The 24,576-nt window shown below is 38.4% G+C and overlaps 1 protein-coding gene and 2 non-coding genes across 3 annotated transcripts; all 3 read right to left on the bottom strand.

The window, feature by feature from the left end:
- Positions 1-750: 750 nt before the first annotated feature.
- Positions 751-10,762, bottom strand: CCT6A (chaperonin containing TCP1 subunit 6A). Its single transcript, XM_045819646.1, has 14 exons — positions 10,519-10,762; positions 10,103-10,166; positions 8,410-8,544; positions 7,382-7,555; positions 6,789-6,892; positions 5,982-6,092; positions 5,538-5,697; positions 5,364-5,446; positions 3,902-3,998; positions 3,453-3,600; positions 2,895-3,028; positions 2,395-2,497; positions 1,405-1,477; positions 751-1,152 (listed from the first exon to the last, which is right to left on the bottom strand). Exons 1-14 carry the CDS (start codon positions 10,653-10,655, stop codon positions 1,080-1,082), a joined length of 1,596 nt encoding a protein of 531 aa, XP_045675602.1. The 5' UTR covers positions 10,656-10,762; the 3' UTR covers positions 751-1,079.
- LOC123806535 lies at positions 3,265-3,405 on the bottom strand. The gene has a single exon (XR_006783504.1). It is a non-coding gene; the product is annotated as a small nucleolar RNA SNORA15 (small nucleolar RNA).
- On the bottom strand, positions 7,675-7,808 carry LOC123806540. Its single transcript, XR_006783508.1, has one exon. It is a non-coding gene; the product is annotated as a small nucleolar RNA SNORA22 (small nucleolar RNA).
- Positions 10,763-24,576: the final 13,814 nt, after the last annotated feature.

Raw genomic sequence — 24,576 nt, 5'->3', positions numbered from 1 at the left:
TTAACGTGGTAGGAGGATGTTAAGACGCAGCAAATCTCAATTCTCTCAGGGTTAGTGTTGAGAGCCCTATCATTTCGGAATCCCCTTCATAACCTTGTGAACATTTGGACTGAGTGCCTTCTTTCATATTCAATTCATTCCTTTTGTGCCTTGGAATACCATTGCAAGATCACAGAAAATGTTTCAAGTTAAACATTTATTGCACACTTACTGTAGGCAACTGCCAAGTCCCCAAAATACAAAGTTTAGGAACACAATTTCACCTTCAATGACTGTACAGATACACCAACTGTATAAAAAACGATTTTGTGGGAACACATAGAATAACTTAAAACCCCGACACTGCGTATTTTTGGATGGGTATTTCAATATAAGCAAAGGTCCAGGTGTGAAAATGTGAACATGGCCTACCTGAAAATCTCTTAACTAAGGCTTCAAGCCATCTTTTTACCTCCTCTATTTTCATTCTTGCCACTTTATAAATGTGTAGCTTTTTCAACTCTCTTGCCTCTAGCTTACCCATCTTTCTACCCACTTCCACTTAACTTTCCTGGGGAGCATTTTAGCAAAGCTACTTCAATGCATTAAGTCCAATCATTTTACTCATAGCAATTTATACTAAGTGAACAGGGATGCTTTCAAAACCTAAGTTACTTACATGTTATTTATGAACATAAAAATTTTATAATCTATTAAGGAAACTACTACATAAATTAAAATACATTAGAAGAAATTATTAACCCATTAAAGTTTGATTTTCAAGGAATATTTAATAAGGTAGTAACATAAGCTTTTCTAACATGTACTTTTACATCACAGAAGCTAAGATAAAACATCTTGTGCATTGGGTAAAAACGGCCTGCTTTATGTGTATACACTGAGTGCAATTTAAAAAATACTGTAATTATAATTTCAGGCTTTGGAATTTGTATAGGTGGTGCCAGTGTTCTCCTTTCTTCACAGGGGACAAAAAATTCCTTTGAAAATCATTTGAAGCTAGGACAAAAATTCCATAGCTGTATTCTTAGGATCACTCTGTAGAGTCTTCATGATTCAGATGATAGAAGGGAAGCTTCAATTCAACTTTTTAGAGAAGACATTCCAGCTCGCATGATCTCATCAACCAGGAGAATGTTGGTGGCAATCACAGTGCTGAAAAGGGGGGGAAAGTATCAGATAGCTCAGATTTCAGATATGAGCCCTAATTAAACTCAATATCCAACTAAACCATGTAAATTGTATTACTATTAAATGCCTCCCTCCCATAAAATTCAGGTTTTGTTTCTACACTTTCAATTTTTACATTTTTATGGGAGAGGGAAGGGGGAAAGAAATTAAACAGAACACATCAAATTAAAAGAGTATGCTGATTACTTATTTTGGTTTTGGCTTTCCCCAACTTACCAGGAGTGAAGAAGCTGTTTCTTTACACAATAGTTGTCCCATACGCCTGCTTCTGCTGCTACCATTGGCTCACCTGACAAGTAAATCCATTAGTCTTAAAACCATATATAGCAGGCCGTAAGATCAGAATATTGTCTTTTAAAAGAGTAGTTTGTGCTGCTTCGCTTATCACTGATTACTCTTACTTCTTCCAGTATTAACTATAAGAACCCACATTTCTTCAATTAACCCAATTTTGTACCCCAAACCACGATTCCTGTGCAAAGTATTTTTGATGAGTGACCAATCTCTACATAGAAGACTTCAGTGATAGGAATGATCTAATTGGTCACCAAATGTTTGAACATCGTGTTTTCTTGGACACATTCCTATTTGTCCGTATGAAATTACAGCACTTGAACTATAATCTGCCCAAAATGGGCTTATTATTTTCCTCATTCCAGAAATCTTTTTAATTAACTTAAATATAAATGATGCTGTTGATGTAAGTCTTATACATATACATATCAACTGGATTTATGTCAGTTATCTCTTCCACTCTGTATTTACATAATTTGTGTTCTTACACTGGCCTAAGACCAGGGCTTTAAACATTTCATTATATTTGGTTCCCTCTGCTAGCATTATTTGCTATCCTCAACCTTTTTTCATCAGTGAATATGATTATCTAATGTATTTTATCAAAATCACTGATAGAAAATAGAAAACTGAGTAAACCCAATGCGAAACCTTTCAATATTAACCTGAACCACCACTCAGCAACATCAATAAATCCACACTCTTTGAAAGTATTCAAATGTATATAATCTATATTCCCTTATTTACTTTATCTAGTTACTCGATTTCTGTACTGTATTTTAGAACCCAGAGTTTACTTCTAGGATTAATCATAAACTGCAAAGCATCTCCCCAAGATTCCTTTGATTCTTCCTGGCTTTACTTCACCTCTATTATCTAGTTTCTCCCCTACAGATAACTAAATTCTTTTACCTGTGTTCAAGTCCACACCCACAAGTTGACCTGATGCTGAATGTTCTGCTTGAACTTTAACTAGTGTTTCCTGAAGATCAAAACCAGAATTCTGAGCAAGAACCTAAAGCAAGAAAATTTAGTAATTTAAAATACGGGACCTAAGAATGGACAGTTAAGTATACAATAAATGGAACAGTATTTCCGATTAGTAATCAATAGAAAACTGTAATACCAATCATAGTTTAACCTAAACAATAAGCAAGCTTATAGTCAAATGCATCCCTTATACTGCAAACCCTCTTAAAATAGTTGTCTATGGCCACCTGAAACTTCAGATATTCAAGTTTTTTATCTAGAAGAACCAAATAAATTTGGATGCTCTATTATTAGGGAGAAAACAGATCAAATTATTAAAAATCCACATTATGAAAAAATCTACATTATCAAAAAGCTTTGATGTTCAACAACTGAATCATTTTGACGTATTTTAGAAAATTGACTGTTAAAAGTAGTCGAACCTTGGGAATAATGAGCAATGCATCAGCAAATGCTTGAACTCCAAGCTGGGCCCTGCCCTTGACACTGGGCTTATGTTTAATCAGGGCTTCTGCCATTGCCACTTCCACTGCACCAGCCCCTGGAACTACACAGCCTGTTGGATGAGGTAGGGGAGAAAGACAGAAATGCTAAACTACAAAGAAAACTGTAGAATTACAAGAAAACATATAAATTACAACACATGTAAATGAAAACCATTAATTTCTTTAGAATTCAGTGTAACCACAGCAGCTTTGAACACTGCATTTGAAAACAATACAAGCAACATATTGAATAGCATGATTTAATTTAACTAGAACCTGGAAGCTCTTACCAGCTCTTAACTCATTTACTTGTATCCATTTTTAGTAATGATATGCTATAAAGACACTTGGCATACCATCATAGCTACTTTAAAAGGGAAGATTTTTCTTTTGCATGGTGTCTGGCTGTGTAAACTACTGACAAAAAGAACACAGTATTCAGCCATGCCTTTCAGAGTAGCAAAAAGAATAGTTTGAGTAAAGTGAGGATCTTACCATCATCAATAGCATTTTTAACAGCCCTCAAGCCATCTCTTATTGCATCTTTGATTTGAGTGAGTGTGTGCTTATTTGGTCCTTTGATCAATAATGTGACAGAGCGAGGATTGTTACATTTCTCAATAAAGGTGAACTTCTCTTCTCCCTGTGTAGAGAATATTTTAAAAAACAAGACATGGTTGTACAAAGAATGATCAGAGATTAACTAATAAGTAGTATATTAATAAAAAACAACCAATCGCATTGAAGAAATTTCTTAAAAAAAAAAAAAAAATCTCATGTAGAAGAAACTTGACTTTCCCACTAAAGGAGTATCACTGCTACACATAAACCATCAAAATGTTATGTAAACAAAGCATAAATATGAGCCTGAGTTTGAATGAGCCTTTACTCGTGAAGAATTCATGAACCCAAAAGTATTACCTTTGAAAAGAAAATACACTTACCAATGTGTACTCATAGACAAGTCCTGCATGTCCCAAACAATCAGGATTTAGGTCATCAAAAGAATTTAGAGCTACCCCACCACAAGCAAGAGTCAGCCTGAAATATTGAAGTATATCAAAGTGACTTTTGTTAGTTACGTTTAAAGATTAATAATTTTAAATAAACAATTTTCAGTTACTACTAAAATTATAGTTTAAATGTATTTTTTATAACCACATTTTATATTTTTTAAAGATTTTATTTCTTTTTAGACACAGGGGAAGAGAGGGAGAGAAACATCAATGTGTGGTTGCCTCTCACACCCCGCCCTACTGAGGACCCGGCTCACAACCCAGACATGTGCCCTACCTAGACTAGGAATTGAACCCATGACCCTTTGATTCACAGGCCAGCACTCAAGCACTGAGCCACACCAGGCAGGCTAAAATGTATTTTAACTTAAGCCTTTCCATTTACCACCAATTAGCTGAAAACTGGTCTTTTCTCTTAACCCTCCACTCTCCTCACATCAGCAAATACTCCTCTGATATGAAATCTGAAGGTGGAAAAAAGAGCTCTTTCTTACATTTTCCTGAAATCCTTCGATGCTCTCTTGACACTGAAAAATATGTACAAATCTATATCATAGTTAAAAATAAAACACAATGTTTATAGTGGCATTTTCCTAATAGCCAAAAGGTAGAAACCCAAATAAATGCTGAATAACAGTAAATGGATAAAAATGGTTATGGTATTATCCATACAATGGAATATTAATCCTTAAAAAACAAAACAAAACAAAAAAAAGAATGAACCCTGGCTGGTGTGGCTCAGTGGATTGAGTGCTGAGTTGCAAACCAAAAGGTCACCAGTTCAATTCCCAGTCAGGGCACAGGCCTGGGTTGTGCAGCAGGTCCCCAGTTGGGGATGTATGACAGCCAACCAATCAATGTTCTCTCTCACACATTGATGTTTCTCTCCCTACCTTCCTTTCCCTCTCTCTAAAAATACATAAATAAAATATATATATTTAAAAGAATAAAATTCTGATACCTACAACATGGATGAACTTTGAAAAAGTTCATATTATTTTCACTATGCTAAGTGAAACAAGCCAGACCCAAAAGATCAATTATTATATGATTCACTTATATGAGGTACCGAATTCATAGAGAGAAAGCAGAATAGTTTTGTATGGGTAAAGGAGAAATGGAAAGTTAGTGTTTAATAAGTACAGAGTTTCAGTTTGCAATGATGAAAAAGTTTTGAAAATTGGTAACTGTGATGGTTGCACAATGTAAATGTAACTTAATGGCAGAGTTCTTTTTTTTTACACTTTAAAAAATAAGTAAAAAGGTAAAATTGTATTATGTGTATTTTATCACACTATAAAGAAAAAAGAAAAAGCAAAGTCAAGTCAGGGTGGGGAGTGCCAGTTAACTTGCACAAATTCATATCACTCAGATAATCTGCTATCCGTACCGTTCCATATTTCTCTTTTTAGCTCTCCGCAGAGCTACTATGCCTTCTTTTGCAAGAGCATCTAAGGAAAATGGGTCAATTCCCTGTAACAAAGAAAAATTAGTTTCTCAATATATTTCACCTGAAAAATAAAAATGGATACAGACTAGTTTATAAAGCAAAATTCATTCTCACCTTTTGATTAATAACAACAAATCCTTTATCTGTGTCACCACAGACTTTCTTTTTTAGTTCTATTATTTTTTTAACTCTATCTTCAATGAATTTTCTTTCAGCTTTTACTAATTTCTCTCTCTCTTCTGCACTCTTGTAAAAAAAGCCAGAATTCACTTCTCTATTAAAAAAAAAAAAAAAAAAGAGTATGGGGGGAAGAATGTTTATTTTTTGAGAAGCCAGCAGTCTCAGAAACTGGGTTATTAGTCTTGATTTAACAATTATTCATGTAATTCTCATCCTGCCCCTGGTACATTCAGTTTATTTCACAGAATTCTCCCAAACCCAACTGAGGCATTATAATTGTCCATACAGTGAGAAACTAAGTCTCACAAAGAAGTGACTTGCCCAAAATACCAAGTTCCTCTGATTCCTGATTCCATTTATAAGAGGATATAAACTCACGTTTTTTCATATTCTAACGACACATTGCATGTGAGAATGTACGCATCTTCTACTCTTTTTTTCATATCAGGATGTCGTGCCCCATGGTCCAAAACAAGACCTCTGATTAAGCTGTTAAAACACATAAAAATTATGGCAATCACTTTGTAAGGTATATAAACATCTAATCACTATGTTACATACCTGAAACTAATATAATATTATCTGTTAACTATGACTAAAAATTAAACTAAAAGAAAAAGTCTATGTGATTGACTGTCAGATGGGATATAGCATACGCTAACAAAAGTAAAACAATGAATGGAGACCATGTGGATAATTTTCACACAATCAGCTTTATTTCTTGAGTTATTTGAACAAGACTTCTGAGTCAAACCTAGGTAGGGTCAATTATGAAAAAGTAATATTCTAGAACATGACAAAAACAACTTATCTTGTACAGAAAATTCTGCAGAGAAAACTTCTCAACTGGTAGGCTATCAAGGTGTTTTTAACTTTTTTAAAAAAATGTTTTCAAAATAGATCTTTGAAATATATTTTTAAATTCCCCAACAGTCTCCTATTAAGCTTTGTGTCCAACACTTCAATAAATGCCACACAACTGATACAACTCAATTTTCTGAATCATTCCAATTATAAATACATCATACCATTAACTTTAAGAGGAAATATTACTGAATAAACTGCTCATCTAGGCAATATGTATTAATTCAAGGCAAAAAAAAATCAGCCAAAATAATGTTGTATAAAGCACCTGTAAATTTGTAAACACATTTTCTAAGTATTTTATAGTATTCAACGACTTACCTTGTATCAGTTTCAGATTTATGTTTCATCTCCATGATCTCAACCATGAAGAGGTCAATAGGCTCATCTTGTTTTTTAATGGCCAAAATGGAGTCAACCACAGCCTACAATAAGAGTATACCATTAAATGAGTTACACAAGATACTCATTGTTACTTGTTCTACAGAGAATTTTAGACAGATTCTCAACTTGAAAGTCTTTTGAATTGATCTAAGTCTTTTTCTATGAGCTAACAGAACACATGTGTAAAGGGCTGCAGTCATTTACATTTCTGAAATCTCAATGTCGTTACTTAAAGAACCACTGAAATCAGTCCTAGCTGTTTGATTTAAAATGTTGATAACAGGAAGCTTTTTAATAATGTAATCTACATTTTATCAACATTTTAATGAAAGCTCTGATTATACCTTTATAACCTGGTCAGGTATGTGATTATTTTTCTCATTTAACTTTTTTACAGACACATATCAGGTAATCACTGCCACAAAAATAAATCTACTTATTTACAATATGATACTGTGAAGATTTTAGAGAGCATCCTATAATTGAAATCGGTAAGTGTCTAACATCAGGGGTTTTAATTCAACACATACCTCTGTTAAGACATCAGCAAGTTCAGCATGAACTTTAGTACGCAGAGATGTCCTGGCCACATCTATGAGTGTTTCTCTGTCCATCTCTTTGCTGACTTTGACTTGTTCCAAAAACTGAAGTGCCTTTTCCTTTGCAGCTTCAAATCCTTCCGTTATTATTCTGGGATGAAGACCCTATAATAGAGATGATGACAAAACCACCACTGAGTCTCTCAATTAGATGCAACTATAGTTCACAACAAAGTACATTTTTGGAGATTTATTCTGGACCATTCATAATCTTTAGTAAAATATAATGTGCTGACTTTCTGAATACATTTAAAAGGATAAATAGTCCTTTCAATGCAGAGGAAAAGGACAGACATTGCTCTAGCACAGAGTCAAAGCCAAGGGAACTATAAAGCACACTTGGGTGTTCACTGTGCCAACCATAAGGAATGACAAAAACTTAATGTGTCACAACAACCTACAATTAAAAGGACCATTATATCTTTCCCACAGGTAATCTGAAATAAAATTCACATCATTTACTAATAAAAAGTAGAAAGGAAGACTAAATCTGCCTCCTTTGTCTTCCCAAGAAGTTCTTCCTGGCATCAGATTAGTCTTCACTGAGGTTTGCTTTACTTTCAACCTACTCAGGGATAAAAAAAAGTTGTAGAACTTTTATTTAAAGTTAAGTTTTTGGTTAGCTTTTTCCTTATAAACATACCTGGCCCCAAACATCCTGGTTTTAGATGTCAATTATTAATCTATATTATAGACAGATATAAATTACATATATGCCACTTAATTAAAAAAAAAAAAGAAAAAAGAAAATACATTCAGGCCAAGGAGAGTTCTTTAGCTTGCCAGGATAACAATTAACTTGTGTCAGACCAAGATAAAGACACTGGTTCCCAGGTTTAAGCCCTCTGGCTCTTCAAAATCTATATATGGCCTCAGTTACTATTAACATATCGACATGTAGAAATAAAACTCAGATAATTTCTTATAAACAGTATTACAAATACAAGAATCATGCATACCTCAGAAATGTAGAGATCTGCCTGTTTTAGCAGTTCTCCAATGATTAGGACATTGGAAGTGGTACCATCACCAGTGATGTCATCCTGGGCTGTTGCTACTTTGGCTATTAAGGAGGCTGTCGGGTGCTGAATTTGCTGAAAACAGAAAAAGAAAAAAAAAGCTTAAAAGAATCCAAATATATCTTAAATGTGTGAAACCTTTTCCTTAAAGTGCTATGTACATAAATTGCCAAAGTGTTCAACCACATATTACTTCAATTAAAAACTCACCATTATTTTACATTGGTTTCTACTGACCAAAACATTGTCATGTGTAAATGTGTATAGTTCTCAAGATTATTTTCAACTTACTGATATGAAAACCCGAGGCTCAATGTTTACTTAAGGGGACAGAGCTAACAAGTAACAGTACCAAATATTTTCAAACCTGTGCATGTCTTCTTATAACAAATCTAGGACATTCTTGAGAATAATCCAGGTACCTTTTAAAATGAAAGCCCAGAAGCCTCCAATATTACTTGGCACTGACTAAATAAAGTTAAAAAAAAAAAAAAGAAAGCTCTGATAGCAAAGACCATCAGTGGATGCTCAATCACTGCATGGAAAGGCTTTTGGAAGAACAGAATATTCACCAAGTCTCCACAGTCTAAATTATAAAGGATTCAATGAAGGCCCCCACACTGCTTTTAGTTTTTATGTCTCCTTATTCTCCTTTAATCTAGAACAGTTCCCTAGCCTTTATGTCTTTGGGGACACTGCTAGTTTTTCAGAATCCAGCCTAGTCATCTTGCAGACTATCTCCTTATCTAGATTTGCTGATGCTATTTTTGACACTATACAGATGATACTGTATCCTTCTCACTTTGTTTTCTTTATAGGTTCTTGTTAAACTGCAATTGTTTAAGGTGCTCCTCTGTGTTTATCCTGCATTTCACAATTTCAAAAAATCAAGTGAAAATTAAAGTCACGTAGATTTGTTTTTTCTGACATTAAGTTTAAACTGTGATCCCGATTGTTACCAGGTAGCATAGGCCACCATTTAACCCACCAAAAACTAACAAAAACTATACCTTCTAGGTTAGCTGGTCCTTACTGAAGATATTTACAAACACCTAGATGTTGAAGGCAAGGGACCCTACTATTAAAATCCCAAATTTTATCCTGAACTCAAGACACAGGCAAGTCATTTCCTTTTCCTGGATTTGAACTGCTAGGTTTGGGAAGTTTAGGGATGTGTAAAAAGACGAGCCTTCTCAGTAATCTCATATTCTTGGCCACGGGGACTTTTAAAGTGATTAAGGAAGGAGTTTTACCTCCTCTCCAGCTGGAGGTGGAGAGATGAGATGTAACAGAAAAATCAAATAGCTGTTTTTTTAAAAAGTGTAAGCAACCTATCTCACTTTACCTGATTGTGTCACTTAGTTTTTCGGATTTTATTGGATTTTAGTAATTACAGTCCTTTAACCCAGGCCTCAAATGTCAGGAGCAGAGACTAAAAAATAAGTATCAAACTCCAGCGATCCTCACTTTACTATCACTACTACTATTACTGATTACATTTCTCCTCCGCTCCCTCCGTTGAGAGGTAAGGAATATGATTCCCTCCTACCTTGAAAACAAACAAGATCTCCCTACAAATTGAGTGTACTATGGAAAACCAAGACGTTTTTGACCGAGTATAGCAGCCTCTCACCATTTCATGAAGCAGCACATTGCCATCTTTAGTAAGCTTGATGTCTCCAGCACCAGAAACAAGCCTGTTCAATGGGCAGAAACGACTTAGTGTGACTTTTTCAACGGAGACCCAATTGATTCCCATTAAAAGCAGTGTCCACCCCCTCCTTTCTGACAGTCTGCTGAGTCCCCAGGTTGCTGAAGCCCCAGAGCACGAGGGAGCGCCGCGCACGCGGGCAGCTTTGTTCTCCGCGGAGACTGCACCGACTACAAAAGGAAATGGTCGGGCCAAGAAACCTGCCCGACAGCGAAGATCGCGGGAAGAAGAGACGCGGCGGCGGGCGTGAGACCACGACTCCCGTAATCAGGCCCGTGGCCGCTCGAGGTGCGTGGTGCCCGGTGCCCGCCCGGCCCTGCCCTCCAGCCCCGCCTTACATCTTCATGGTGCCCTTAGGCCCCAGGTTGGTCCTCAGCACGTCCTGCAGCCCCCGGGCCGCGCTGATGTTGACCGCCAACGCTGCCTGAGCCCGGGCCACCTCAGCTTTGGGGTTCAGGGTCTTCACGGCCGCCATAGCTGCGCCAACAGAAAAAGAAACCCAAAACGAAGAACACCCAAAGCCGGCTCAGCGTGGCCGGGAGGCGCTATCCGGGTATTCTGGAAAAGTCGAGCGCATCCTGCCCGCCTCCAGCGTGCCGACGCGCCGACGCGCCGCCGCCATTGGCCGCGCGTCCGCTGGCGGCGCTCATTGGGTCATAGTCCTGAGGCCCCGCCTTTCACTCTGGGGTTACGGCGCCGTCGCGCACGGGAGGAGTCTGTTTCCCGGGCTGTAGGACCTGGCGGGGCCGGAGTTACTGCCCGTTAGGGTCCTTCTTAGGCCGACTCGATCCGTGGGCGAGGGTGGGCTGTTGGCCCGCGTTCCTGCACTTTACTAGGGAGCGGGCGATTCTTCTCGGAGGTCTCTGACTTAAGGGTGTAGGGTGGGTTTCCTCCTCTTCCAATCCCTATTTATGCCTGTCACCAGCATTTTCTGGACTATATACTGTGACAATGTTCCAGGTCCTGTGGGGATACTGTAATGAATCTGTTTAGGGCCGTGTATGAAAAAGGGGCTATGCAGAAGACCTCATAAGCATGGGAATGGAGAAGGGGTTGTCACACGGCAGGCCTGACAAGCGCAGTAACCAAAAGTAAGCGCATAGGATGGTCTGATCACAAATTCCTAACTGGGCAGGTCATAGCGGTAGTCACATCCCAGGCCTATAGTTTCCTTAGCAAAGGTCAATCGTTACCTTAAACCTTAAGCGAGCTCTGGCCATTGATCTTATACATCTAGGATAACAGCTTAGAAATGTCTTTTCCTGCCTCTGAAAGACACAACCTCAGGCACTACAGAACCCCTCATTACATTGTTCCCCTGAATACCATCTCTATGTACTGTAAATGTTAATTGTTAGCTATTCCGTATGCACCAATGAAAAAGAAATATGTTTCTCCATTTTGCCTTTTATCCAATCCTAGAAATTTCCCTACTATGCTTTCTCCCGCCTCCTTAGTTTACCACCGACATATTTCATGTAACTCTCCTTACTATCATTTTTTAGATTATAGTGTATAAAATAAACTTCAAAACTGCCATTCTCCAGAACTTTTCACAATCCATTGAGATTTTGCTTCCTGGTATTGTGTTGTCAGTGTGGCTTAAATAAACTCATAGAAATTAGTTTTTTTAGGTTTGGACATTTCTTATTTCGACAGGACCCTTGCCCAGTATCTAATGTATTTTAGGCCCAGGGAATATGAAGTGATGTAATGCAAGGTGCAGAGTGTTGCATGCCATTAAAAAGCTACAGGACTGGTGCGGTGGCAATTCAATGTTCAGACACAGAACACACTGCTGAGACCTAAGGCTCTCAAGGCAGGTTTGAAATCTCAGACTTGATTGCAAAATGGTGTCCAGCTTTTGAAAGAACTTTTTCTGTTTAAGACAGAAAAATTCTGAAAGATGTCCACAGTTGTTTTCTAGTATCCAGTATCCTCCCAAATAGTAAAGTTTTGTATTTTATTTTTATAGGTAATCATGAAAATTGTTCAGAATTCAAAAGGTGCCAAAGTTTTATTGTATAACAATAAAAAGTTAAGTTTTCCTCCTCGGGTGTAACTTCCTCCAGACAAGCACAATTACCTTTAGATGCTCCGAATTCTCCCAGATGCTTTCTGAATGTATAAATAAATATATAGGTATAAATAAAGATATTTTTCTCCACACAAAACGGCAATTTGTAATACATGCTGTTGGGTGTATCATAAAAGTATCTTGAGATTGTACCATATCAATACAAACAGAATTCCTCATTCTTATTAACAGTAGAATAATATTTTTTGCAAGAATGACATAATTAAGCATCTACTGGTTGATGTGTAGGTTGTTCTCAATCTTCTGCTCTTAAGGCTGCAGCAAATATCCTGATATGCTTTTATGCGGTTTTGTATATTTGAGAATCACAAAAGCATCTATGTAAGTTTGAGTAATAGCATAAAACAATAGAAGGAGACTCATGATGTTACTTGCTATGCATGCAGATTTATTTAACTACTGTTAGAGACAGTATGTATGGAAGACATAACGGAGATGAAGTATGTAGAACTTCAGGCATCTGCTTACAGGTAAGGAAAGAGGACATGGACTTTCACTCTCCTGAGGTGCAAAATTTAAGGGGCACCAAAAACTCAGTCGTGAAGATCAGTAATATTTTAATGCAGTATTTTTAAAAAATCAAAATGCATGCAAAAATCCACAGTGAATAAATATCGCAATTTGAAATTAGGCATCTCCACTAACATATCAGGCATTAGACAAAGTCAGCAAAAGAGAAGTATCCTCATGATTCCTCTAGAGGCAATCTATTTGCATATATCATTTTACTAGTCTTGGTTATCACACTTTCAAGCAAATTATTTTTCATTATATGATATAAAATAGAGTAGCAAGGGAGTGTCATCTGTGTGCTACTGTATGCATAGAATGGGAGAACTTTAGAATGGCTTTTGAAGAATTTCAAACAAAATGTCACATTTTGGGAGCAGATCCATTTTAGGTCATGATTGAAGAAATTAAGGTGGCAGCAGGTGTTTAGCTGTTTGATTCAGGAGGGGTGTCAGTAAAGGAGAACATTGTAAGGAAAGAACCCTAATGAGGCAGAGTAGTGTGTTAGAATTCCAGAGTCAAACAATTGGAATTTGAATTCTAATTTTGCAGTGTTTACCACTATGTGACCTTGGACAAATTACTTAACTTTTTAAAAAAAAATTTCACTTATTGGCCCTGGCTGGTATGGCTCGGTGGATTGAGTGTGGGCTGCGAACCAAAGGGTCGCCGGTTTGATTCCCAGTCAGGGCACACGCCTGGGTTGTGGGCCAGGTCTCCAGTGGGGGCCACTCGAGAGGCAACCACACAATGATGTTTCTCTCCCTCCCCTCCCCCCACTCTAAAAATAAAATATTTTTTTAAAAATTTCATTTATTGATTTTTAGAGAGAGAGAAGTGGGGGGGAGAGAGAGAGAGAGAGAAAGAGAGATTGGTTTGTTGTTCCAATTATTTATATATGCATTGGTTGATTTTTATATATATTCTGACCAGGGATCGAACCCACAACCTTGTCATATTGGATGAATCTCTGACCTACTGAGCTACCTGGCCAGGGCTAAATTACTTAATTTTTTTACTCTATTTTCTAACTTATAGAGTTAGTGACATCTTAGAGAAAATTAAAATGCATCTGTAATGTGTAATATTGTGCCAGACGTGGAAGGTGTTAAGTCAATTGTCATTATTGCATTCATACAGTGTAATTAACTATTTTATTTTCATAGCACCTTCACATGCAGTGTCTCATTTGATCCTAATATGGATCCTTTGAAGTGGAAAGGTCATGTACTAGTTTCACAGATGATTATATCAACACAGAGCTTTAATGACCGACTCAAGGTCACACTGTATTAGGGTAGAGCCAAAATCCCAGGCTTCATCTTTGACTAATTCCTTTTCTTGGGTCCCCATATCCACGTACTCCCTGAATGTTTTCATATTTACTTTCTCATTATCACCTCTCTCCACTCCATCAACTTTTTTCTGCCCCCATTTCCACCACTCAGATTTGGGCTGTGATCATTTCTTTCTTGGATAACTATCCGTAGTGCCCAAATTAATTGTTGCTCTGCCTTTATTTCCTGTGATGCTATTGGAGCAATCTATCAAAAGTAAATCTAAAAGCCACAGCTCTGCTTCTAGTCCTTCAGTTGTCCCCAAGACCTTAGACTGAAATCTAAACATCTTTTTTTTAACTTTTATGTTGCTGAAATTTTATTATTAACTAGCATCCCTCTCTAATATCAAAGTTTCTTCTAAACTAGTAAACTAAAAGACAAAGAACCTAAGAATGAATAAAGATTCCATATCGATCATTTCTTGCTGTGTAACAATATTTACCAAGAACCTAGTGGTAATATGCCTTTATACATTAAAAAAATTTTTTTCACTTACAGTTTACATTCAGTATTATTTTGTATTAGTAGCAGGCGTACAGCATAGTGATTAGACAATTATGTACTTTTACAAAGTGTTCCTCCTGGTACTTCCAGTACCCAAGAGGCACCATACATAGTTATTACAATATTATTGACTATATTCCCTGTGCTGTACTTTACATCCCCATGACTATTCTGTAACTACCAATCTGTACTTCTCAATCCCTTTACCTTTTTCACACAGTCCCCCAACCACCCTCACATCTGCCAATCATCAGTCTATTCCCCACATCTATGAGTCTGTTTGTTTTGTTTGTTCGTTTATATTGTTCTTTAGATTCCACATATAAGTGAGATCACATGGGATCTGTCTTCCTCTGAATGACTTATTTCACTTAGCATAATACCATCTGGGTCCATCCATCTTGCAAATGGTAGAATATTGTTCTTTTTTATGGCTGTTTATTATTCATGTTTTTATATTTTTTTCCTTCTTAAAAAAGGCCCTTTAACATTTCTTGTAATACTGGTTTGGTGGTGAGGAACTCCTTTAGCTCTTTCTTGTCTAGGAAGCTCTTTATCTGTCCTTCAAATCTAAATGAAAGCTTTGCTGGGTAATCTTATTGAATGTAGATCCTTTCTTTGCATCACTTTAAATTTTTCTTGCCAATCCCTTCTGGCCTGCACAGCTTCTGTTGAAAAATCAGCTAACAGTCTTATGGGAGCACCCTTGTAGTCAACTAACTGCTTTTCACTGGCTGCGCTTAAGATCCTCTCTTTGTCTTTGGCCTTTGGCATTTTAATTATGATGTGTCCTGGTGTGGGCCTGTTTGGGTCCATCTTGTTTGGGAGTCTGTGTTTCCTGGACTTGTATGTTTATTTCTTCTTTTTTTAAAGTATGTAATCAGTTTATTTATTTATTTATTTTAAAGAAAGTTTAGGATTTTTAAAAAAAATTTTATTTATTTATCTTTAGAGAGGGAAGGGAGGGAGATAGAGAGAGAGAGAGAGAGAGAGAGAGAGAGAGAGAGAGAGAGAAACATCAATGTGCGTTTGCTGGGGGTCATGGCCTGCAACCCTTGCATGTACCCTAATTGGGAATCGAACCTGCGATACTTTGGTTCGCAGCCCTCGCTCAATCCACTGAGCTATACCAGCCAGGGCAAAAGGTTAGGATTTTTAAAAAAGATTTTATTTATTTATTTTTAGAGAGGGAAGGGAGGAAGAAAGAAAGAGAGAAACATCAATGTGTGGTTTCTGGGGCCATGGCCTGCAACCCCAGGCATGTGCCCTGACTGGGAATCGAACCTGCAATGCTTTGATTCGCAGCCTGTGCTCAGTCCACTGAGGTATGTTTATTTCTTTCACCAGGTTAAAGAAGTTGTCATTATTTTTTCAAATAGATTTTTAATTTCTTGCTCTCTCTTCTCCTTCCAGCACCTCCATGATGCAAATGTTGGATATTTTTATTTTATGTAAAACAGGCCTTACACACTTAAAAAGTATTTTAAAAAATTCCCCCATGTTTTCCTTTGTATTTTAAAGGTTCTGTTTTTTATTTTAATCTTTGATTCATTTTGAATTTATCTGGATGAAGTGGGGGAAAGAAAAGAATGAGATCAAGGATTCAAATTCCCAGTTCAAACACTGTATAAATGACCTGAAAGCTTCTGAGTTTATCCATCCTGAAAGAGACTTTTAGCTTCTGTAGCTGCAGAGCTCAGATTCCTGAAAACCAAACCCAGAATCCCATCCCATGAGTGGCTAAATTGCAATGCAAATTGAAAAGTGAGGGTATTCATGAGGAAGGAATGGGATCCTGAAATTTGGATTGGAACATGTGAGAACACCCTGATGAAGTTAAGGACATTGACTTCCTAAATCCTGTTGAAGCTTCTTTGCCAGAAGTAGCCTCTTTATCCCTGTTTGAGGAGATTTACCCTGCATTGCCCTATGAAACTGTAATGGCCTCCTTAAGGCCGTTCCCCTGCAAAACACGGATTCTCTTCAGGACTCATGCCTTCCACTCCTCTTTGCTTCTAGAACCATAAGTAGACTAAGTCCCAGCAGGCCATGGAGGCACAAATAAATTACATGGAGCATTACAAATATCTGTAATGCCAACTCCTGCTATCCTACCTCCTTTCTCCCAGCCTGCACCTATGGCCTCGTAGAAAGTTTGTTGTGATCAGTTGACAGAGGAAGAGAAAACTTAGGTCTGATTTACAGAGAGTTATGCAGGCACCACCAAAAAGTGGACAGCTTCTGTTTTACAGCCCCTTTCTGGGACATCTCTAAAGGACAATGGTAAAAGGAAATCCTCCCAGTGGACAGAACGTCAAGCAGTGCATCAAGTTATTTATTTGCTTGGAAGGAGAAATGGCCTAGTAAGTAAGTGATCATATACCAATTCATGGGCTGTGGCCAATGATTTGGCTGAATGGTCAGGTACTTGGAAGGAACATGATTAAAAAATTGGTGACATGTCCTGGCTGGTGTAGCTCAATGGACTGAGGGCTGGCCTGTGAACCAAAAGGTCACCGGTTCAATTCCCAGTCAGGGTAGGTACCTGGGTTCCCCCAGGCTCCCCATTTGGGGGCATGCGAGAGGCAACTGATTGATTTATTTCTCACATAATGATGTTTCTCTCCTTCTCTTTCTCCCTCCCTTCCCCTCTCTTTAAAAGTAAATAATATAAATCTTTTTTAAAAATTAGAAATCTAGAGATGGGTTGCTGCTGGTGTTGGGAGCAATGGTGCAATCATTTCATAGCTAGGTTGCTAGCACTCTTGATTTTTCTTCATGATTGCAACATGACCTCTGTGCCTTCTTCAGTCACCTCATTAATATTTAAAGCAACAAGAAATAAGAAGGGACTTAAGTCAGTGATGGGTTAAAGGGACATTGAGAATCCTCCCTGTTTATGCCTAAGGCTTGACCTTTATTGTAAGAATGAAATATAGGCATGCTCTCTCCCAGGGAGAACTGTCCCTTCTCCCTGGGAGATTAGTATTTTTAATATTTAACCGTTCCTTTGGGGAGAAATGGCCCTTCTTCCAGAGGGACTTGTTGGTTAACTAAGTCACACAAGGCCCTTGGCACATAGCCACTTTTGTCTAAAACATGTTTCAGCATAACCCCCAAAGTGGGACTTGGGAATCTCACTGGAGGGAAGGACGATTGGCTTGAAATTTTCCCAGTTGACCCTAATGCTGTCTCCGGGATTCCCCAGCATCTATGTTCGGGTGTTGGTGAACTCCTGTCTGGTGATGTATGATCTTGATTCTTGCTTTCCCTTTGCTCTCACTTAATGAAGTGCTTAGTTATTCACATTTGACTTGGGGTTTTTATTGTCTAAGAATCTGAACCTCCAGATTAAGTGGCTATGGTCTCGTATGTGCCCCTTAACAGCGCAAAATTGGCATCATGAACAGGATTCGAGGACAATATGCCCTTTTTCCGTAAGCCTGAAATGAAGTGTGTGGTTTGTGAATTGCCGGGCTGGGAGGACTTGCTGTGCTCCCAGGTCGTGCAAGAATGGGCTAGGGAATGGCCGCTGTGAGGGTTGGGGACACAAGGTGAAGACTGGGGAACTGCTCCAGTTGGTAGAATGCCTCCAGGCAGTACCTGATACTACAGTTTTAATTGAGAGGGTACAAAAGTTCCCTGGGCAATGGTGTGCTGTCATTGATTTAGCAAATGCTTTTTTCACGATCCCTGTTGACTCTGTATAGTTCGCCTTTACGTGGCAGGGGAGATGGTACACATTTACTTGGCTGCCCCAGGGTTACCCTGCACAGCCCTACTATTTTCCATCGAATTGTGGCTGAGCACCTGTATAACTTTCCTTTGCCTTCCTGGGGCCCAGATTTCTCAATACATTGATAACATTATGATTCAAGCAGAATCCCAAGAGATAGCAGATCAAATTTTATAGGCCCCAATTCAGTAAATGAAGGGGAAGGGTTGGGAGATCAACTCTGCCAAAGTACAGGGGCTGGCGCAGTAAGTCAAGTTTTTAGGAATCCATTGGAACCAAGAAATACTACCCAAGGCCAGACAAAAAATTCTTGATTTTCCTCCCCTATGCAGTAAAAAGGAAGCTCAGAAATTTGTAGGTCTCTTTGGATATTGGAGGACCCACATTCCACACTTATGGGCAATTCTCCAACCTTTATATAAGGTGACCAGGAAAAAATATGAATTTGAATGGGAGGAGAAAGAGGCCTTGGCCTTTGAGGAAGCTAAAAGGGCTATACAGACTGCTTTAGCCTTGTGTAGCACAGCCAGCTATGTTATTCTCCTCATACTGGGAAAGCAAAGGCTTTTCCAATCTCCTCAACATGTTTTTTTTTTCTGTCCAAATCTCAATAGTCAAATCAGAAATGCACCATCACCCTAAGCAGAAGGGAAGCTGGGGAAGTGGAGAACAGGATTTCATAATTGGCTGAGACCAACTAGCAGCTTTAGACAACTTTTATGGATGCCCAATCATTTGACTCAGCTGTCTGAGCCATTTATTTATTTTTTTTACCTTTTTGGATTTTATTTTGTTATTTACTGTACTTTTATTCTATAACTGACATATGAGTATTACATTAGTTTCAGGTGTACAACTTAATGATTTGGTATTTGTACATATTGCAAAATGATCACCAGAGCAAACACCTGTCACTGCACAGTTACAATTTTTTTCTTGTATGAGAACTTTGAAGATCTACTTTTTTTAGCAACTTTCAAATATGCAACACAGTATTAACTATAGTCACTTTAATGCCCATTACTGTAAGATAATAGAAAATATATATTAGTCTCTACCTCTGATTCCTGGCACAGAGCTCCTAAAACCACTGTAACTTACTAAGTGGTAAGAACACTAGAGCCCTGGCTGGGTGTCTCAGTTGGCTAGAGCATCCACCATACTATATACCAAGGCTGTGGATTCGATCCCAGTGGGGTACGTACAAGAATCAATCAAAGAATGCATAAATAAGTGGAAAAACAAGTCAGTGTTTTTCTCTCTCTCTTCTCTCTTCCTTCTCTTCTCTTTCTCTAAAACATCAATAAATGAAATTTGTTAAAAAAGAGCACTAGCAACATCACTTGTTCTAGTGTTGGTTTTTAACCTCTGTTCCTGACAGAGAGCTCCTGAAACCCTTGTAGTTTTCTGGGTGATAGGAGTATTAAAGACCAAGCCGAGATTAGAAACTTGGAATTTTCAGCCACTTGTCATTCTCATGTGAAGGGAGAAGGGATGAAAATGGAGATAATGATCAATCATGCCTCTGTGATAAAGATTTCATAAAATCCCTAAAGTACAGGGTCTGGAGAGCTCCCAGATTGGTGAACACATCCACACCAAGAGCGTGATGGACCCCAAAGCCACGGAGACAGAAGCTCCTGTGTTTGGAACCCTCCCAGACCTCACCTGTGCATGAGTAGTCTTGTGGGACTGGGTCCTTAACCTGAGGGATATGATGCTGCAGGCAGATAGTGTCAGAATTGAGTTAAATTATATGACACCCAGCTGGTGGAGCAGTGAATTGTCTGATGTGGGGAAAAACCTCCACACGTTTGATGACTAGAAGTGTTTTGTGTGAGTAGTAAAGATGACACAGGAGAAGAACTGGGTTTTTTCCCTACATAGGAAGGAAAAAGCTGAGTTTTTTCTATGGTAATCACATTCCCATAACTTATTTATCTTATAACTGGCAATCTGTACATTCAGTTACCTTCATCTATTTTGCCCACCCCTCAATCCCTGAGCCATTTATTTTAATTGATTTGTAAATCTTGACAAAAGTAATATATGTTTTTAAACTAATTTCAATCAATATGAAACCAAAAAAAGTAGAAAGGCAAATTTTTGCCCTGATGGGTGTGGCTCAGTGGATTGAGTGCTGGCCTTTGAACCGAAGGGTTACGGGTTTGATTCCCAGTCAGGGTGCATGCCTGGGTTGTAGGCCAGGTCCCTGGTAGGGGGTGTGCGAGAGGCAAACCAATTGATGTTTCTCTCACACATCGATGTTTCTCTCCCTCTCCTTCTCCCTCCCTTCCCCTCTCTCTTAAAATAAATAAACAAAATGTAAAAAATAAAAATAAAGAACAGACATTTTTGTCTTTTTTTAAAAAAGCAAATTCTTCACTCCATTTACTCCCCAGAATTAACTACTATTGAGTCTGGTATATACCCTTTTATAAACATATCTAGACATAGATGTATAACCATATACGGCACATGTATATAGACATACACAGAGTTTTCTTTGTTCATAAATGGAAATCAAACTCTATATATCATTCTGCAGCCTGCTTTATTCACATATCATGGATACATTTCCATGGTGTGGCTCATGTTGAATGTCATTGTTTATATTAAATTGTATTTTCTCTTTAACTATATTCTTCTAAAACATTTGACATTTTATTGTATCGGTATTGAATATATTGATGTAAACAATTACAGGTGTTAGAACATATTCTGCATACTACACACAGATACAAAAAGAAATCTCAATACCTACTGCCCTCAAACAAAGGAATGTCATCAACATCATGAGAAAGCTCTTTACATAACCTTGTCCCAGCCTCATTTCCTCTCCTGTCCCCAGAAGCTCACTACCATCCTGAATTTTATGTTGTGAGTTATCACTTATGATATTAAATTAAATTCTCTTTTTAAAAAAAGACTTTATTTATTTATCTTTAGAGAGGGGAAGGGAGGGAAAAAGAGAGGGAGAGAAACATCGATCAGTTGCCTCTCATATGCGCCCTGATGGGGATGGAACATGCAACCCAGGCATGTGCCCTGACGGGGAATCAAACTGGCAACCTTTTTGATTTGCGGGACAATGCCCAACCAAACTGAGCCACACAAGTCAGGGTGATACTCTCTTTTTGAAGTTTTTGGTCAATGATCATTTCTATATGTGTACATTCTATATGTAACTCCTGGTACTCATGTACAAGTTTCTTTTGAATGCATTTCTATGGTGGAATTGTTGTGTTATAGAAAACATGCATGTTCAGTGTTAAGTGTGTTTTCTAAAGTAATTGTTGGAAATGGGTAGTTTTTAAAAAGATTTTATTTATTTTTGAGGGAAAGAAACATCAATGTGGGAGAGAAACATCAATTGCTTGCCTCTCACGTGCCTCCAACTGGGGACCTGGCCCACCACCCAGGCATGTGACCTGACCAGAAATCAAACCAGCGACCCTTTAGTTTGCAGGCTAGCACTCAATCCACTGAGCCACACTAGCCAGGGCAATTAACTACTATATTTTAGAAGGCTATTTTATTAGTACTGAATTACTTTTTAAAGAAAAACAGTACTTGATTCTAACATAGTTAATCATTAGAAAACTTGTTAGCTTATAAAAATATGATCTATGGAAAACCTTTCAGGAACAGTTGTATAACCTGCATTACTTTTTAATGACTAATTATGATTAAAGCTTTGCAAAAGATTTTGTTAATGTTTTTATTATGACTTAATTATACTGTATTGTACTTGGTTCATATTTGCTCCTTAACAGTATTCCAGAAGAACAACAAATGAAGTACATTATGATCTATTTATATTTTATCCCTTGTCTGGCAAGATTACTCCCTCATTGTTACATGTACCCATGGCCACCCTTTTTTTTTTTTAACTTTTAGAAATATGTCTTTTAAAATTTTATTTTATTTTAGTAAGATTTTATTTATTTATTTTTAGAGATAGGGGAAGGGAGGAGGAAGGAGAGGGATGGAAACTTCAGTATGTGGTTGCCCCTCATGCACCCCCTACTGGGGAGCTGGCTTGCAACCCAGGCATGTGCCCTGACAGGGAATCAAACTGACAACCCTTCACAGTCCCACACTCAATCCACTGAGCCACACCAGCCAGGGCTGTATTTTATTTTAAAAAATATTTTATTGTTATTCTATTACAGTTGTCCCAACTTTCCCCCCTTTTCCCTCCTCTGCCCAGCCCAGCCCCCTCCCACAGTCATTCCCCCCAAGTCCGTGGATCACTAATGTACTATATGCTCTAGCTAAACAGTGCCTACAACACTGCCATCTCCTGTCCGCGAATGTTAATACAGGTGTGAATGTGAGGTAGGGCCTATGAGTAGTTGACTTATTTTATTCATTGTAAATATTTATTTGAAACCTATTTAATATTAACCATCTATGAAATATAAATAATTGCAGAAATGAACTCCTCTACTCTTTCACATTTATTGTACTTGGGTTTCTTTTCCCCTTTAAATAAATTCTCAGTTACCATTTGTATTTACATACAAATATGTGGTGTTTAACTTCTTGTTTGCTTTATTAGACTTGTTTCTAAATTACCACAAAACATAAATAGGTTCTTGACTAGATTGTTATTGTAAACACCCTTATTTTGCCCACCCTCAGTGATTATATAATCATTTACCTCATATTTCGAAACATCAAAAGTCCTCCTCTGCATCTTTCCTCAGAACCATTTCAGGCATATCTGGGAGAAATCAAACCGGGTGTGCCTCAAACCTACAACCGTTTTCTTACTAGTGAAATCTGAGAATATGGTACTTAAAAGGTACATATGAATAGAACTGTGGTTTTTGAGGGGTTTCGTAGCAAAGGGTAGGGAATAAACAGGTGACCAAGCGTTTTGCTCTAGCAATTGCATGCCCTCTGCCTGAGTGACCATCTTGAGGAGAGCGTACAGAGCTGTCAGCATCTGAGGTTTCGAGGTGTGTTTAGGGTGGGATTTCACTGCCTAGTTCCAGACAGCTGTACTCAAAGGTAAATGTTTGGGGGCAGTTTTACTTATTGTAGTATCAACATAGAAGTAGCTGGGCAAGTGACAGCTAGGAGAAAATAGGATGACAAAAAAAAAGGAAGAAAGAAAAAGGGGGGCAAAGACTCACTTTGCCACTCATGGTTTTCTGCATTTTAGTTGAGAATATAAATGATTTCAAACATTCTCTTGGGACCTATGTTCCTACAAGAGCATAATGTCAAAACAGGCCCCTTAGAGGCTTTGGTTAATCGCAGTCAGTTCAGAGTTCCGTCGTTTCTCTCACGTACCCTTATCCCCAAGTGGTGATGACCTGGTGATGACCGTGGGGAGCGCTTCTGAAAGTCGGGTGCTCTTTCGTGCCACCTCTGTAAAGTGGAGGTGATGCTCCTTTTTAGCAAAGCGTCCGCCGCCTTGGAGTGCAGGTCTTGGTCAGAGGGGCTGAGCCCCGAGAAGGAGGAGGGGCGGGCTCCGGGAGCCCCTCCCTGGGGGCGGGGCCACGGGCTTCTTCCCAGCCCGGCTCTGCAGTTCAGTTTAGGTAAGCACTTGCAAAGCAGACCAGAAACCACCACACTTAGCAGCAGATCTCAAATGGTTGTTTGATACAGAAAGGCTCTGCCGGTCTGCATAGGTCACCTGCCTCGGAACTACGAGCCTGAACGCGACTGAACGTCAGAGCCAGCCCTCAGCCCCTGCAACAGTCGGAAGGTTCCAGCCGCGGGAGTCCTGGAGGCGGCGGCGGCCCAGGAAGCAGCAGCAGCAGCAGCAGCACCAGGGTGAGCCCGGGCATGTGTTTATCACTTGGTGTGCCCAGCTTTCTGATTTACCCGTCTGCCTCTTCCACATCCAGGGCCTCTGTGATTCTACATTTATTTTTCTTAATCGGGATAGGTAAAATATTTCGTGGAATTTCAAGGTTTTCTTTTCATCAATTTACTTTTATGTACTTTTGGCTTCTTTTATCCTACCCCTGCCTGTTAACAAACTGCATGAATGAATGATGCAATCCTGCATGGGGGAATCATCAATACAAGACTAGGAAAATCTCCGAAATTTAGAGTTGTGGTGTCTGACTTTGTCATCTTCTTCCCCATTAGAATTAGAAGTTTAAATAAGTGCTTACCAGATACATTGTTGTATTTGTAGAGATACAGCTTCAGAATGAGAGTTAAATAATTTTTTATTCATAAACTT

Source organism: Phyllostomus hastatus, unplaced genomic scaffold (genome assembly GCF_019186645.2).
Source record: "Phyllostomus hastatus isolate PE091 unplaced genomic scaffold, TTU_PhHast_1.1 phas_scaffold_385, whole genome shotgun sequence".
Taxonomy (NCBI): domain Eukaryota; kingdom Metazoa; phylum Chordata; class Mammalia; order Chiroptera; family Phyllostomidae; genus Phyllostomus; species Phyllostomus hastatus.
The sequence above is the reverse complement of the archived record's forward strand: the minus strand, read 5'-3'. Positions and strand labels throughout refer to the sequence as shown.

Coding starts and splice junctions, on each gene's coding strand:
- CCT6A (XM_045819646.1), bottom strand. CDS start 10,655: ATGGCGGCCGTGAAGACCCTGAACCCCAAAGCTGAGGTGGCCCGGGCT. Junction 10,167..10,518: donor CCTAAGGGCACCATGAAGAT/GTAAGGCGGGGC, acceptor CCCATTGAACAG/GCTTGTTTCTGGTGCTGGAG. Junction 6,893..7,381: donor TTGCTGATGTCTTAACAGAG/GTATGTGTTGAA, acceptor CTCTTATTGTAG/GCTGTGGTTGACTCCATTTT.